This window comes from Nicotiana tomentosiformis, chromosome 1 (assembly GCF_000390325.3).
Source record: "Nicotiana tomentosiformis chromosome 1, ASM39032v3, whole genome shotgun sequence".
Taxonomy (NCBI): Eukaryota; Viridiplantae; Streptophyta; class Magnoliopsida; order Solanales; family Solanaceae; genus Nicotiana; species Nicotiana tomentosiformis.
The window spans coordinates 53983293-53997866 of NC_090812.1; the positions used below are offsets into that span (position 1 = coordinate 53983293).

The following is a 14574-nucleotide window of genomic DNA, read 5'->3' on the forward strand; positions in this document are numbered from 1 at the left end:
ATTATTATGGGCCAGAATTTACATCGACGTGTATTCGGGACACCTTTCGATCTCACTAAAACTTGGTCAGCCATTCTCCATTCGGTTTTACAACTGTACTTTTGTAGCGCATTTCAGTTTTTCATGCTCAAGTACTGAAACAGGTACCCAAAATAAAAGGGGAAAAAAGTGAGAGAATGAATTTAAATCAACTTGCACACGCGTGTTGTGCCTAAGCTGATATTATTCGAGTAATGTATTATGAATGTTTACTCAAAAAGGGAAAATTTTTAATCTCTCAAGTACTATCACATAAAATATGGCTAAACTAATAAATGGAAACATAAAGAACGGTCAGATTTAATTTTTTGTGCTGAAACTAATATTATTTGAAGGCTCTTATTGAACTATGTGAATTATTTCATATTTAGGTTTAACCTTTTATTAATCTGCATGAATCATATCTCTTCTTAAGGTTTAACCATTTAGACGCTTTGGACCAATATTTTAGGTTTATAATATCCCGTTAAAATAATCATGTCTTTTTAAAAACTAAACTCGTGAAAATATTTTGTTGATCAATGGTGGTAAATCTTGAATACAAAAACCTTTGTTGGCTTTGATATTAAGTTGAATCATATGAATTGCCCCACTGAAAAGTTTAAACTTTAAACTATTAAAAAGAAGACGCATTTGTTTATATATTACTTTGGGTTTACAAGAGTGTTCTACTGAATGCGTTATCTAATGATTGCTTACACTTCTGTTTAGAGACCGGTGCTAATCCATGCACTGCCTTTTGTGCATAAGATCTCATTGTATTAGCATAAACTTTAATTTCGTATTAGGGTCTTTAACATAATAATCTTATATAAAATTGTTACATAAAACATACATGAATCGTCAGTCATTATCACGAAACGGAAGCGTTAATTAAAATTGGTTTCTCGCCCCTTGCCCTAGCTTTCGTTACCGCCGACTTTAGTGATAAAAGAGAGAATAGAAAGAAAAAAAATACGGTAACCCTAATAGGTGGAGAAAGGACCAATTTATAGAGGTTCTCATTTAATTCAGTACGTCCATCAAGTAACCGATCGGACGAATGAGATTTGTTCATTAATTAAATATTAATTATGGCCTTAAACTTATTGAGCCACCAAAACGTAAGAAAATCTTACATTCTCCCACTTAGCCCAATAATCACGTAATATTAATATTTAATATAAGAACATTAGTTGCGTATAAACAAATCTCTTCTATAATATCCACAATAAATACCACAATACGATAAACTAGTAAATGTGAGTTATGGCGGTTATATATAATTTGTCTACATACTCCCTTCCATATACTACAACATTAGTAATTTATCGTATCAGGTTCATAAGCTATAAAATATTATGGTCCACAATAGTGTCTAATTGAGACTTATCCTGTAACATCTCAAAACAATAATGTGTACACCATTATGAGAAACAGGAAATCATTAATGTATATCGGAAACACATAAATGAGCTCAGAGTGTCAAAAATCATAAATTCAGCCAAGACCCATTCTATGTACATGTTCTTTAAATGTCTTTGGTTATAAATCTTTCGTTAACGGATCTGCAATCATAAGATCAATTCTAATATGCTCAAGTGACACTTTTGTTTCTGAACTTCCTCCTTGACAGTAAAGTACTTTAATTCCATATGCTTGACACCTTTGGAGTACTTATCATTCTTGGAGAAGAATACTGCTGCAGAATTATCACAGTAAATTTTCAGCGGATTGGTAATGGTGTCGACAACCCCAAGTCCTGAAATAAAGTTGCGCAGCCATAATGGATGAATTGTGGCTTCAAAACATGCCACAAATTCTGCTTTCATCGTGGATATAGCAATGACAGACTCTTTAGCACTCTTCCACGATATTGCTCCTTCAGCTAATTGGAATAAATAACCAAACGTGGATTTTCTAGTGTCAATACATCCAGCGAAATCTGAATCTGAGTATCCAACAACTTCCAAATGCTTGGATCTCCTATACATAAGCATGTAATCCTTCGTTCCTTTCAAGTACCTCAAAACTTTCTTTGCAGCTTTCCAGTGATTAATTCCTAGGTTACTATGATATCTTCCTAGTATTCCGACCGCAAAACTAATATCCGGTCTTGTGCAAGTCTGAGCATATATCAGACTACCAACAATTGAAGAGTAAGGAATTGATTCCATTTTCTTTCGTTCTACACCATTCTTAGGGCATTGCATGAGACTAAATTTTCCCCTTTTTGAATTGGAACAATTCCTGCTGAACAATTGTTCATATTAAATCTCTCTAGAATTCTTTCGATATAGCCTTTCCGAGACAATCCCAGTAATCCTTGTGATCTATCACGGAATATTTCTATTCATATCACATAGGATGCCTCGCCCATATCTTTCATTTCAAAATTCTTAGAGAGAAAATCTTTAGTCTCACGCAATATGCCTAAATCATTAGCAGCAAATAGAATATCATCAACATATAGGACTAAAAATATAAACTTGCTCCCACTGATCTTTTAGTATATACACCGATCAACGGTATTTTTCACAAATCTAAAAGATGTTATGGTATCATTAAACTTTATATACCATTGTCGTGAGGCTTGTTTAAGTCTATATAATGACTTTTTCGGTTTACACATCATTTGACATTTTTTCTTTAGTTTCGAAACCCTCTGGTTGGTCCTTATAAACTTTCTCCTCAAGGTCTCCATTAAGAAAGGCAGTTTTCACATCCATTCGGTGTAACTCTAAATAATAATGAGTCACCAAAGCCATAATAATTCTTAACGAGACTTTCTTTGAGACCGGTGAAAAGGTCTTTTTATAATCAATGCCTCCTTTCTGAGTATAACCCTTGGCAACAAGTCTGGCTTTGTATCGTTCAATATTGCCATTTGAGTCGCGTTTGGTCTTAAAGACCCATCTACACCCGATTCTTTTAGAACTTTCTGGTAATTCAACGAGATCCCAGACTTTATTATATTCCATGGATTTCAGCTCTTCCTTCATGGCATCAATCCATTTATCAGACTCATTACTTTATATGGCTTGTGAAAATGAAACTGGTTCCTTAATAAGACCAATGTCAAAATCTGACTCTTGCAAATAAACCACGTAATCATCCTAAATAGCCGATTTTCTAACTCTTTGAGATTTTCTTAATGGAATTTCTTGTGGTTCATTTGTGTGAGATATTTGTGAGTCAGTTTATTCATGAAGTGTTTCATCCAAATATTGCTCGGTGTTGTCAAAATGTTCTTCAACAACTGGAATAATATTTGGTATTTGTGTGGAAGTAGGCACATTCATGGGTAATAGAATATTGACCCTCACCTCTTTTATTTTCACACTTTGCTTTTCAACACTCCCACTAACTTCACCATTCTCAATGAATCTTACATTACCGGTTTTAACAATTCTCGAACTATGGTTTGGACAGTAAAACCCATACCCTTTAGATTTCTCTGGTAACCAATAAAGTAACCACTTACTGTTCGATAATCTAATTTCTTTTCTTGTGGATTATAAACTCTAGCTTCTGCTGGGCAATCCTGTAATGACCCGACTTGTCGTTTTAAGAATTAACGCATCGTTCAACGATATAAGTTCTCGAATAGCTTCGTATTATGTGTATTGACTTACGTGCGTGGTTGAATTCAGTTACCGGATTATTCGGGGTGATTTGGGACACTCGGTCCCTAAAACGGAAGCTTAAGTCTTAGGATTTTGACCATAGTCAGAAATGTGTGAAGACGACTCTAGAATGGAATTTCGTCGGTTCCGTTAGCTCCATTGGGTAATTTTGGACTTAGGAGCGTATCCGGAAAATTATTTGGAGGTCCGTAGTGGAATTAAGCTTGAAATGGCGAAAGTTGAATTTTTGAAAAGTTTGACCGGGGGGTTAACTTTTTGATATCGGGGTCGGAATCTGATTCTAAAAATTTAAATAGCTTCGTTATGTCAATTATGACTTGTATGTAAAATTTGAAGTCATTACGGATTGATTTGATGTGTTTCAGCACAAGATATAGAATTTGAAAGTTCAAAGTTCATAGATTTTGATTTGAGGTGTGATTCGTCGTTTTGATATTGTTTGATGTGATTTGAGGCCTCGATCAGGTCCGTGTTATGTTATGGGACTAGATGGTGTGATTGGACAGGGTCCTGAGGGACTCGAGTGAGTTTCGGGGTGGTTTCGGATCATTTCTAGGCCATTTATAGCTGCTGATTTTTGGCTACAGCAGTGTGCTATACGATCGCGTGGAATTGGCCGTGATCGCGAAGCACAAAATGGGGGGAAATGGCCAGTGAATCGCGATTGAATCGCGATCGCGAAAGGCCTTTCGCGATCGCGTAGAGGAAATTTTCTGTTGCACTGACCCGACTTTGAAAGCTTATATCTCGCAATTTATATAGAATTTGAAGATGATCCAAACTTAAAGTTGTAGATCTTTGTGTCTAGTTTTCAGAAATATAAACCATTTATCATTTGGAGTTGTATACAAAACGTTATGGTAAATATACTACAGGCTATCCGTAAAGAGTTTGGAAATCTCTGTTGCATAGGACTGACTTTAGAAGCTTATATCTCAAAATATACAAGGAACTGGGAGACGAGGAACAAATAAAAATTATAGAACTTGGAATGTAGTTTTCAGAAAGTTAAACCATGTAGCATTTGGAATTTTGTACAAAATGTTATGACCATTATACTAGAGGTTGTCCGGAAGAGTTGGGAGTTTGTTCTTCGCGATCGCGAAGAGCAATTTTGGGGCTGAAAAATTTTGTGCTTCGCGATCGCAAAGCATTTTTCGCTATGCGAAGAGTAAATACCTGGGCAGTAGCTATATTTCGAGATTTCAACCATTTTTAACATATTTGGAGCTATGGAGCTCGGATTGAATTGATGTTTTAGGCGATTTTCACCATGTGAATTGGGGTAAGTGTTCTATATCCTAAATTGATTATACTTCATGATTATATGGTTATATTCATCATTTATTTTGGATTTAAATGGAAGAAATTAAGATTTTTGCAAAATCTTCCAAAAATAAAATTTTAAGATTTGGAGGTCGAGTTGTTATCGGAATTTGATAAAATTGGTATGGTTGAACTCGTATCGGAATGGGTGTTCAGATTTCATGAAAATTATGTCGGGTTCCGATGGGCGGGCCCCGCATTGACTTTTGTTGATTTTTTAGAATGAATTTTTAAGTCGACGTATTATTATCCGGAATTATTTTAGATGAATTTTAATGATGTTATACAATTAATTTGGATAGATTTGAGCGGTCCGGAGGTCAATTCAAGCAAGGCGATTTTGGAATATCGGCATAACTTCAAAAAGTTAAGTGTCTTGCTTAACCTCGAGTGGGAGAAATACCCCTTAGGCATTGAGTATTATGTACAAATTGTGTAATTGAAAACCATGTACGCGAGGTGATGAGTACGTACTTGGTTTATATGTGAAAATTTCATTGATTAAAATCCTTAGACGCCCTTAGGTATTAAGTTGGAAATTATTGGCAGTTATTAAATCCTCTATTTTGTCATGCCTAGATCCTTGTTTGTTGAAATTATTTTTCTATGATGATTTGGTGTGATTGCCACCTTGAATTTATGTGAAATGTTATTTTGTTGAGTTGTTCACTCCCGGATATTTTGTTAAGATTTTGTGCACATAATGGTCGAGCCATGGGCTGCTTACTATGAAAAATGATGTATTATTGATTTTTGTGATATGTTATAATATTTGAGGACTTGATGAGCCATTTATGATATGTGAGCATTTGATGTGCAATTGTTGAAATCATATTTACTTTGGGACTACGGAACGGTATTCCAGGAGATTCCCCTGCACTACATATTTACTTTGGGACTACGGAACGGTATTTCGGGAGATCCATCTATAGTGCATATTTACTTTGGGACTACGGAACGGTAGTCCGGGAGATTCCCCATGCACTGCATATTTACTTTGGGACTACAGAACAGTATTCCGGGAGATCCCCCTGTCTTGCATATTTACTTTTGGGACTACGAGGCGGTACCTCGGGAGATCCCCTTGTCTTGCATATTTATTTTTGGGACTACGAGGCAGTACCTCGGGAGTACCTTTTGTTGATATTTTTCTATGAATGTACTTGCCTTTGGTTATTTTATTTTTTCGTGATATGTAAATTCTTGTCTTCTTCCGCGATGTACTAGTTGACTTTATTATTATGTGTTTTGTGCTCCTAGTTATATTGGGTTGGCTTTGGCTTTTTAGCACGTGACTCTAAAAAAGTATATTTCTGATTTTTTTTACTGATGTTCGATGATTGAGTTGATTTAAATAAAATAAATTATTATATTTTAAATTAAATAGTTTTACATCCAAATTAGTAGTTATCTGTGCTTTAATTTAAGTGCAAATATTATTTTCTTCACCCAAATGATTTCTAAAATAAATTCATTTCTTGTTGATTTTCTTACTTGATTTAAAAAATTTAAACTTACTTTATCAGAAATAAATTGATTGTGTGTGTAACGACCCAGACGGTCATTTTGAGTATTACAACCCTGTCTTCTCATTTACTGCTCAAATTATACTTTACAGTTGTTGTGTGAATTGTCGGGGTAATTGGTTCGGGTTCTGTGAGGTTTTGGAATGAATTGGAACACTTAGTTCTAAGGTTTAAAGCTTAAGTTAAAATAGTGACCGGATGTCGACTTATGTGTAAACGACCTCGGAATGGAGTTTTGATAATTCCAATAGCTTTGTATGGTGATTTTGGACTTAGGAGCGTGTCTGAAAAATTATTTGGAGGTACGTAATGGAATTTGGCTTGAAATGCCGAAAGTTCAATTTTTGGGAAGTTTGACCGGGGGTTGACTTTTTTATATCGGGGTAGGAATCCGATTCTGGAAATTGGAATAGGTCCGTAATGTGAAATATGACTTGTGTGTAAAATTTTAAGTTATTCCGGATTGATTTGATGTATTTCGGCACGAGATATAGAATTTGAAGTTTCAAAGTTCAATGATTTCGAATTGAGGTGTGATTCGTCGTATCGATGTTGTTATGTGTGTTTTGAGGCATTGAGTAGGTCCGTGTTATGTTATGGGACGTGTTGGTATATTTGGTTGAGGTCCCGAGAGGCTTGGGTGTATTTTTGGATCATTGGTTGAGAGATTTATAAAGTTAAGAAATTTGGGAGTTTGGCCATGGTCAATATCGGGTCAAGGCGGCCTCTTTTTAGTGTTTTGAGTGCACGAGTAGGTACGTAGCGTATTTTATGATTGAAATTCATGTATGGTTTGTGTCCGGGAGGTTCCGGATGAGTTTTGAGCGAGTCCGGGCATTTCGGCACTCTAATATTGTTCTCGCACTTTCAAGGACATGGACTGTGCATTTTGGGGCGCTGAGGCGCTTGAAATTTCGTGGACCGTGGCAGATTTTTGCGGACCGCGGCAACATTTCGCGGACCGCAGTTGGAAGTTTTGTAGATCCGCTGGTCCGACTTCGGAAGCCTATATCTTTTGATCTACAAGGGATTTTGAGATGATTCAAAAACGAAAGTTGTAGCTCTTCGTGTCCAGTTTCTAGAAAGATATAGAAGTTATCATTTGGACATCTATAGATAAAGTTATGGCCAAACTACTAAAGTCTGGCAGTGCAGCCCAAGAATTTTGCGGACGAGCCAGTTTTTCGCGACCGCGGGACTCGGAGCGCGGCCGCGCTTGGAATTTCGCGGACCGCGCATGGTGAGTTCAGAGAATGGACTATATATCCGAGGTTTAGGTTATTATTTCATTTTTGGACCTTGGGAGTTCGGTTGGAGACGATGTTTCGTGTGCTTTTCAAGAAATTTATCGGGGTAAGTAATTCTAACTCAGATTTGATTAACATACATGAATATATTATTATTTTCATCATGTAATCAGTATTTTGAGGTGGAAATTTTGGGAAAATTGTAGAAACTTCATAAAATAAATTTTTGAGATTTGAACACCGATTCAGAGTCCGATTTGAGTGAAATTAGTATGGTTGAACTCATAATTGGATGGGTTGTGAGATTTTATGAGTTTCGTCGAATTCCGATACGTGGGCCCCACGTGTAATTTTTGGTGCGTAATTTCGAATTTTTGTGGAAATATTAGTATTTTGATATGGAATTAATTCTTATAAATTTTGTGGGATGAATTAAATTAATTGTGACTAGATTCGAGCCATTCGGGAGTTGATACACGCATAATTGGATTTCTGGAGCATTGTTTAGCTTGCTCGACATTGGATTTGGCTTGTTCGTGGTAAGTAACTCTTCTAATCTTGGAGTTGAAGGTATGAACCCTGAATATATGTATTTCATAAATTGTTGGGAGGTGACGGGTGTGTGGGCGTGCACTATAGAAATTGTGACATAATTATTTCCGTGAAATTTTGTAGTTAAATGATCTTGGCATTTTTCACGCGATTTTATGAGTTAAAGAAATTGAGCTGGAAAGCATATTAAAAATCATGTTGAGGCTATGTGCCAGTATTAATGGGGCCCGCATATGTCATATTATTATGAAATATTTATTTTAAATTAAAAATTCATACTCAGTCATATTCATTTTATTGCATATCATATCTCAGTATCCGTTGTTATTTATTGATACATGATATTATCATTTTGGGCTATTCTCGTGACATTGTGAGCCCATGAGAGAGAGACCGGAGAGATTGATGACCGAGGGAGGCCGAGGGTCTCATTGTGAGGATATTTTTGGGATCGGGTTGCGCGTCACAGCAGGCCATGTTGGCCTTAATATTTATTATACTATTGTACGTGAGTTGGTCGTGCAGCACGTGAGTTGTCCGTGCGGATCCAGATATTATTATAGCACGTGAGTTGTCCGTACAGCACATGAGTTGTCCGTGCGGATCCAGATATTATTATAGCACGTAAGTTGTCCGTGCAGCACGTGAGTTGTCTGTGCGGATCCAGATATGATATTATAGCACGTGAGTTGTCCGTGCTTATAGCGCTTGGGCTGTAAGAGCCCCTCATGAGTCTGTACACACACCCAGTGAGCGCAGTCGACTATAAACTGGGTTCGGGCTGCACACCGCAGCAGGTATTGTATAGCGCTGAGTGATTGAGTGTGCTGAGCATAGTGAGAGAGAATGCGAGACAGTGAGATTGAGTACTCTGAGAGTGTGAGTACATGAGTACAATCTCTGAGATACATTGCATTGACATACACACATAACATACATGCATAAAGATGTGTTTTCCTCATGTTGTACTGTATCACATTATTCATAATTTCTCACACATGTTGACAGATGGGCATAGTGATGCATTTGTTTTGCACTGGTTATCTGGAAAGAAAATGAGATATTTTATTTATTATTGAAAGAATTTTGAAAAAATTACTGTTTTCAAACTATTCATATTTTTGGCAACTTCGGCAAACGATTTGAGTTATCACTGATGTATTTGAAAGGAAGAACTATTATTTTTGAAATCATGATTTGGTTGAGCATTTTATCTCTGAGTTACTTCTGGTATTATTTATTTTATGTTGTTATGGACTGTTGTAGATTATTGGTGGAAGCTCGTCACTACTTTCAACCTACGGCTAGGTTTGTTACTTACTCGGTACATGGGGTCGGTTGTACTGATACTACACTTCTGCATATTGCGTGCAGATGTTGGCTATTGTTGTTGCTGTGCTCGATGGTTGCGGGACTTGAACATGTACCTGCGTTCCTGTTGTAGCTGTCTCTTGTTCAGGGTAGCCTTAGATTTATAAAAGCTCTATTTATGTATTATTCAAACAGACTATGTATTTATTTCATTTTCGCTTTGTATACTCTATTCTTAGAAGCTCATGATTTGTACTACCAGTTCTTGGGAAAATATTCTGGTTTTCGATATTTCTTTTAATTAATTTTATTGGAATTGGATAGTTGGTAATTGGCTTACCTAACGAGTTGGGTTAGGTGCCATCACGACTAGTTGGATTTTGGATTGTGACAGTGTGGATCTTATATACATTGATATTTTGACACGTGAGTTGTCCGTGTGATGGTGAAAGAAATATGGGCACGAGGTGCCGTGGAAAAATATGAAAGTGGGCTTGAGACCCGTAATTTTTTTATGATTGTGAAATGAGGTGTCACATGGTGAATTTTACTTGAAAATATATTTATTGGAAAGTATTATATCCTGAAGATTATTATTTGAAAAATATATAGGCGAAAGAATTTATATTTGAAGGACTTGATTAATTGGTTGTACTTGTGTTCCTTATTCATTTAAGCAATAATTATGATGTTCTTGTTGCATTGTTGTTATATCACTGGTTGATTTTGTTGTTACCATTGCTAGTTATTTTCCAGTATTATTTTATATACTATATTGCACAGGTTATTAGACTAGTGAGTGTCTTAACCGTACCTCATCTCTACTCCACTGAGGTTAGTCTTAATACTTACTGGGTACCGACCGTGGTGTACTCATACTACACTTCTGCACATTTTTTTGCAGAGCCAGGTATAAGAGGTATCGGACCCGGACAGAGTTAGAGTATGATCGCAAGGATTCAAGGTAGAGCTGCTTGTTCGTCGCAGTCACTTAGAGTCTGTTCATTTCATTGTACTATTAATTTTTAATCAAACAGTATTGTATATTTGGTCCTCGTGATCATTTCATGTATTCAACTAGAGTTCGTGACTCAGTACTACCAGTCTTGGGAGGTTGTATATTCTTATTTGATCCGTTGTTAGTTTTGTTTTCTTATTTAATTCGAAAAAAAAATGGCTTCAAAAATGTAATTGAATTCGGCTTACCTAGTATTAGAAACTAGGTGCCATCACAACGCCTGTGGCCGGATTTTGGGTCGTGCCAAACCCCAAACATGCAGGCGCCTTAAACTAGGTTTCCTTCCTGTCCACAGTTCAAAAGGGGTCTTTGGAACTGCCTTACTAGGAACCCTGTTTAATAAATATACAACGGTTTTAAGAGCATACATCCACAATGATTTGGGTAATGAGGAATTACTCATCATGCTCCTAACCATATCCATAAGTGTTCGATTACGCCTTTCTGCAATACCATTTTATTGAGGTATTCCTGGCATAGTATAGTGTACACATATGTCATGTCCCTCGAGGAACTTTGCAAATGGACCTGGACATTGTCCCGATTCATTATATTTTCCATAATATTCACCACCTCTATCTGACCTAATAATTTTTACCTTTTTATCTAATTGCCTTCAACCTCATTAACAAATACCTTGAGAGCATCTGTTGCTTGAGATTTTTCTTTCAGCAAATAGATGTATCCATAACATGAAAAATCATCGATAAAAGTGATAATATATTTCTCTCCACCAAAAGATGGAACATCAAAGGGTCCACAAATATCGGTGTGTATAATTTCAAGAAGTTGGGTGCTTCTTGTGGCACCTTTCTAACTATGCTTGGTTTGATTTCCCTTAACGCAATCCAAACATATAGTAAGATCAGTAAAATTTAGATTCGGAAGAATCTGATTCTTTACTAATCTTTCTAACCTTTCTTTGGATATATGACCCAAACGGTTATTCCACAAGTAAGCAAAACTTTCATCTAGTGAACTACGTTTAATTCCAACATTATGTTGAACATTAAGAAGGGATTCAGAAAAATCAATATCGAGTTTCAATTTATATAAACCATCACTAAGAAAACCAAAACCATAAAAAATAGCATTCTTATATAAATTAAAACATCTATTTCCAAATTTTAAATCAAATCCAGAAACATCAAATCTTGAAAGAGAAATCAAATTCCTAGAAACTGAAGGTACATAAAGAATATGTAATAGATCAAGGTGACGTCCAGTCTCCATGATCAAACGATATGTCCATATGCCTTCAATTGGAGCCTTCATACGATTTTTCATGAACAAGAAATTCTTATTTGGATTTGTAGTTTGGATCGTAAGGAATCTCTGCAACGTAGTAAATACATGAGCAGTTGCACCAGAATCAAGCCACCAAGTATTATTAGGAACTTCTATTAAATTTGATTCGAAACATACAAAAGCATTAATTGTACCTTTCTTTTCGAACCAAGCTTTACGTTTCAGGCAATCTTTCTGATAGTGTCCTTCCTTGTTATAGAAACGACACGTATCTGCCTTATGTTCCTTCTTAGCATCCTGTGGAGCTTTAGCATGTGCTTTCTTCTTCTTGAACTTGTTGGGCTTCACTTTAAGTCCTTTACCAGCTCCTTGACCCATGAGGTTAATTGAATGACTCCCTTTTTTTCTTAAGTCTTGACTCCTCCTGAGTAAGCATACTGGACAATTCACTAATATTTTACTTATCCTCAATAGTATTATAGTTAATTTGAAAAGGTCCATACTCAGGAGGCAACGAGTTCAGAATAAACTGAACTAAGAAGGAATCATCCACTTTCATCCCCAAGGTCTGAAGTCTTGCTACAATGTTAGTCATCTCGATGATATGGTTTTGCATACTATGCGACCCATCAAACTTCATGAGCGTGAGTTCAGCCATTAGTGTACCAGCGAGAGACTTATCTGCAGAACAAAAATATTCTTTCACAAACTTCAGGTATCCTCTCACACTTTCTGTTTGTGAAATAGTGCTCTTAATGTTGTTTGTAATATTCATTCGCATAAACATAAGGCTTAGCATGTTAGAGCGTTCCCATGCTTTATGGAAAGACTTCTCATCCGCATTGTTCGAATCAGTAATGGCAGCGGGCTTATCATTCAGCAGAGCCAAGTCAAGATCCATCACATCTAAGTAGAACTGGACTTGTTCGCGCCATTCAGAGAAGTTCAATCCGTTGAACACATTAACAGACGAAGCAAGTGAATGAAGAGGAATAGCTGCAAAATAGATAATACATGCTCACAAATCAATATGGATTCAGTAAAACAATAAAAGTATATCGCAATTCTCCTTTGGGTAAATACTACGACACACTATCATAATTTAAATGCCATTTAATCTTTAATAGGTAATTAAATATTTTTAACCAAATATATATGCCATCTTTGGACAGACAATATATATTTGACTAAAGAATATTAACTTTACCCCATCATATTCACTATTCATAGAATAATTGATTCACCTTTGGGTAAATCTTTAAGTTCTAGCAATAGTGAAAATTAATTTATCCACTAATTTTTAATTATTGGCATTTCATTAATTTCATGGATAAATTATAATTTTATGTATGCATATTTTTCATGAACATACTAGTTTGACCACTTTGGCGACTAACAAACTATATGAACATAAATGCACACATAAAATAATTATCAGAATATTTTATGCATGTGAATATTTTAGACATTCTAGTTTGATCACTTTGGTGACTAACAAACTATATGAACATTAATACATGCATAAAATAAACATGAATGTGATTTATGTATATATACTAAACATTCTAGTTTGATCACACTTTAGCGACTAACAAACTATATAACTTTAAAACACACACATCAATTATTATACAATACAAGAACCAAATCACAATCGATACATTAGGTGAGATTCACGTGCAACTATTGAAATTTATACATTCCATAAACCTTTTAGGAATAAACTTTATTTCCTTAATGTCCCTAAATATTTTAGATCAGTAACTTTACTTTATGACCTAGAATATAACATTAAATAAAATACAAACATTATGTATAAAATCAATCTAGGCCGATACTGACAGATACAGTCATCCATAAGCAGACAACAATTCAGAGTCACATTAATTGTCTGATGAACTAAGAAACAAGCACTTTAATACATCTCATTATTCAAAACAATATACTTTAATTGTCTGATGCGAAAGATTGAATTGACTATCAATTAAAAAATTACTATAGTATTTCCGAGGGCTTTGAGCAAGTCATCCTAGTTCTCTGCTTTATGCGTAAATAATACTTATGAAGATTATCAGTTCTAAGTTACAGGCTCATGATACCACATGTTAGCATAAACTTTAATTCCATATCAGGATCTTGAACATGATAATCTTACATAAAATTATTACAGAAAACATACATGAATCGTAAGCCATTATCACGAAGCGGAAGCGTTAATTGGAATTGGTTTCTCGCCCCTTGCCCTAGCTTTCGTTACCGTCGACTTTAGTAATGGAAGAGAGAATAGGAAAAAAAAATACGGTAACACTAATGGGTGGGAAGAAGACCAATTTATAGAGGTTCTCATTTAATCTGGTACGTCCATCAAGTAACCGATCGGACGAATAAGATTTGCTCATTAATTAAATATTAATTATGGGCCTTAAACTTATTGGGCCACCAAAACGTAAGAAAATCTTACACATTGGACATAAGCTTTGAACACAAGAGTCTAGGTTTTAGTCCTACCATAAGCTCAAAGAAATTCAACTCCAAATATTGAGCTTAAAGATAGATTGGCCATTGCTGAAACCCTCAACATTTGTGGTTATAAAATAAAGTTAGAAATATGGCAATAAAGAGTTGGTATGAAAAAGGAAGTGTAAAACTAGCACGGGCTGGCCAGTTTTCGAACTGGTAAT

The 14574-nt window shown here is 35.6% G+C and overlaps 2 protein-coding genes across 2 annotated transcripts; both read right to left on the minus strand.

Annotated features, from left to right (window-relative positions):
- Nucleotides 1–1592: 1592 nt before the first annotated feature.
- Nucleotides 1593–2195, minus strand: LOC117277154 (secreted RxLR effector protein 161-like). The gene has a single exon (XM_033656557.1). It carries the CDS (start codon nucleotides 2193–2195, stop codon nucleotides 1593–1595), a length of 603 nt encoding a protein of 200 aa, XP_033512448.1.
- Nucleotides 2196–12350: 10155 nt separating this feature from the next.
- On the minus strand, nucleotides 12351–14088 carry LOC104097943 (uncharacterized). The gene is made up of 2 exons (XM_070195519.1): nucleotides 14073–14088; nucleotides 12351–12889 (listed from the first exon to the last, which is right to left on the minus strand). Exons 1-2 carry the CDS (start codon nucleotides 14086–14088, stop codon nucleotides 12351–12353), a joined length of 555 nt encoding a protein of 184 aa, XP_070051620.1.
- Nucleotides 14089–14574: the final 486 nt, after the last annotated feature.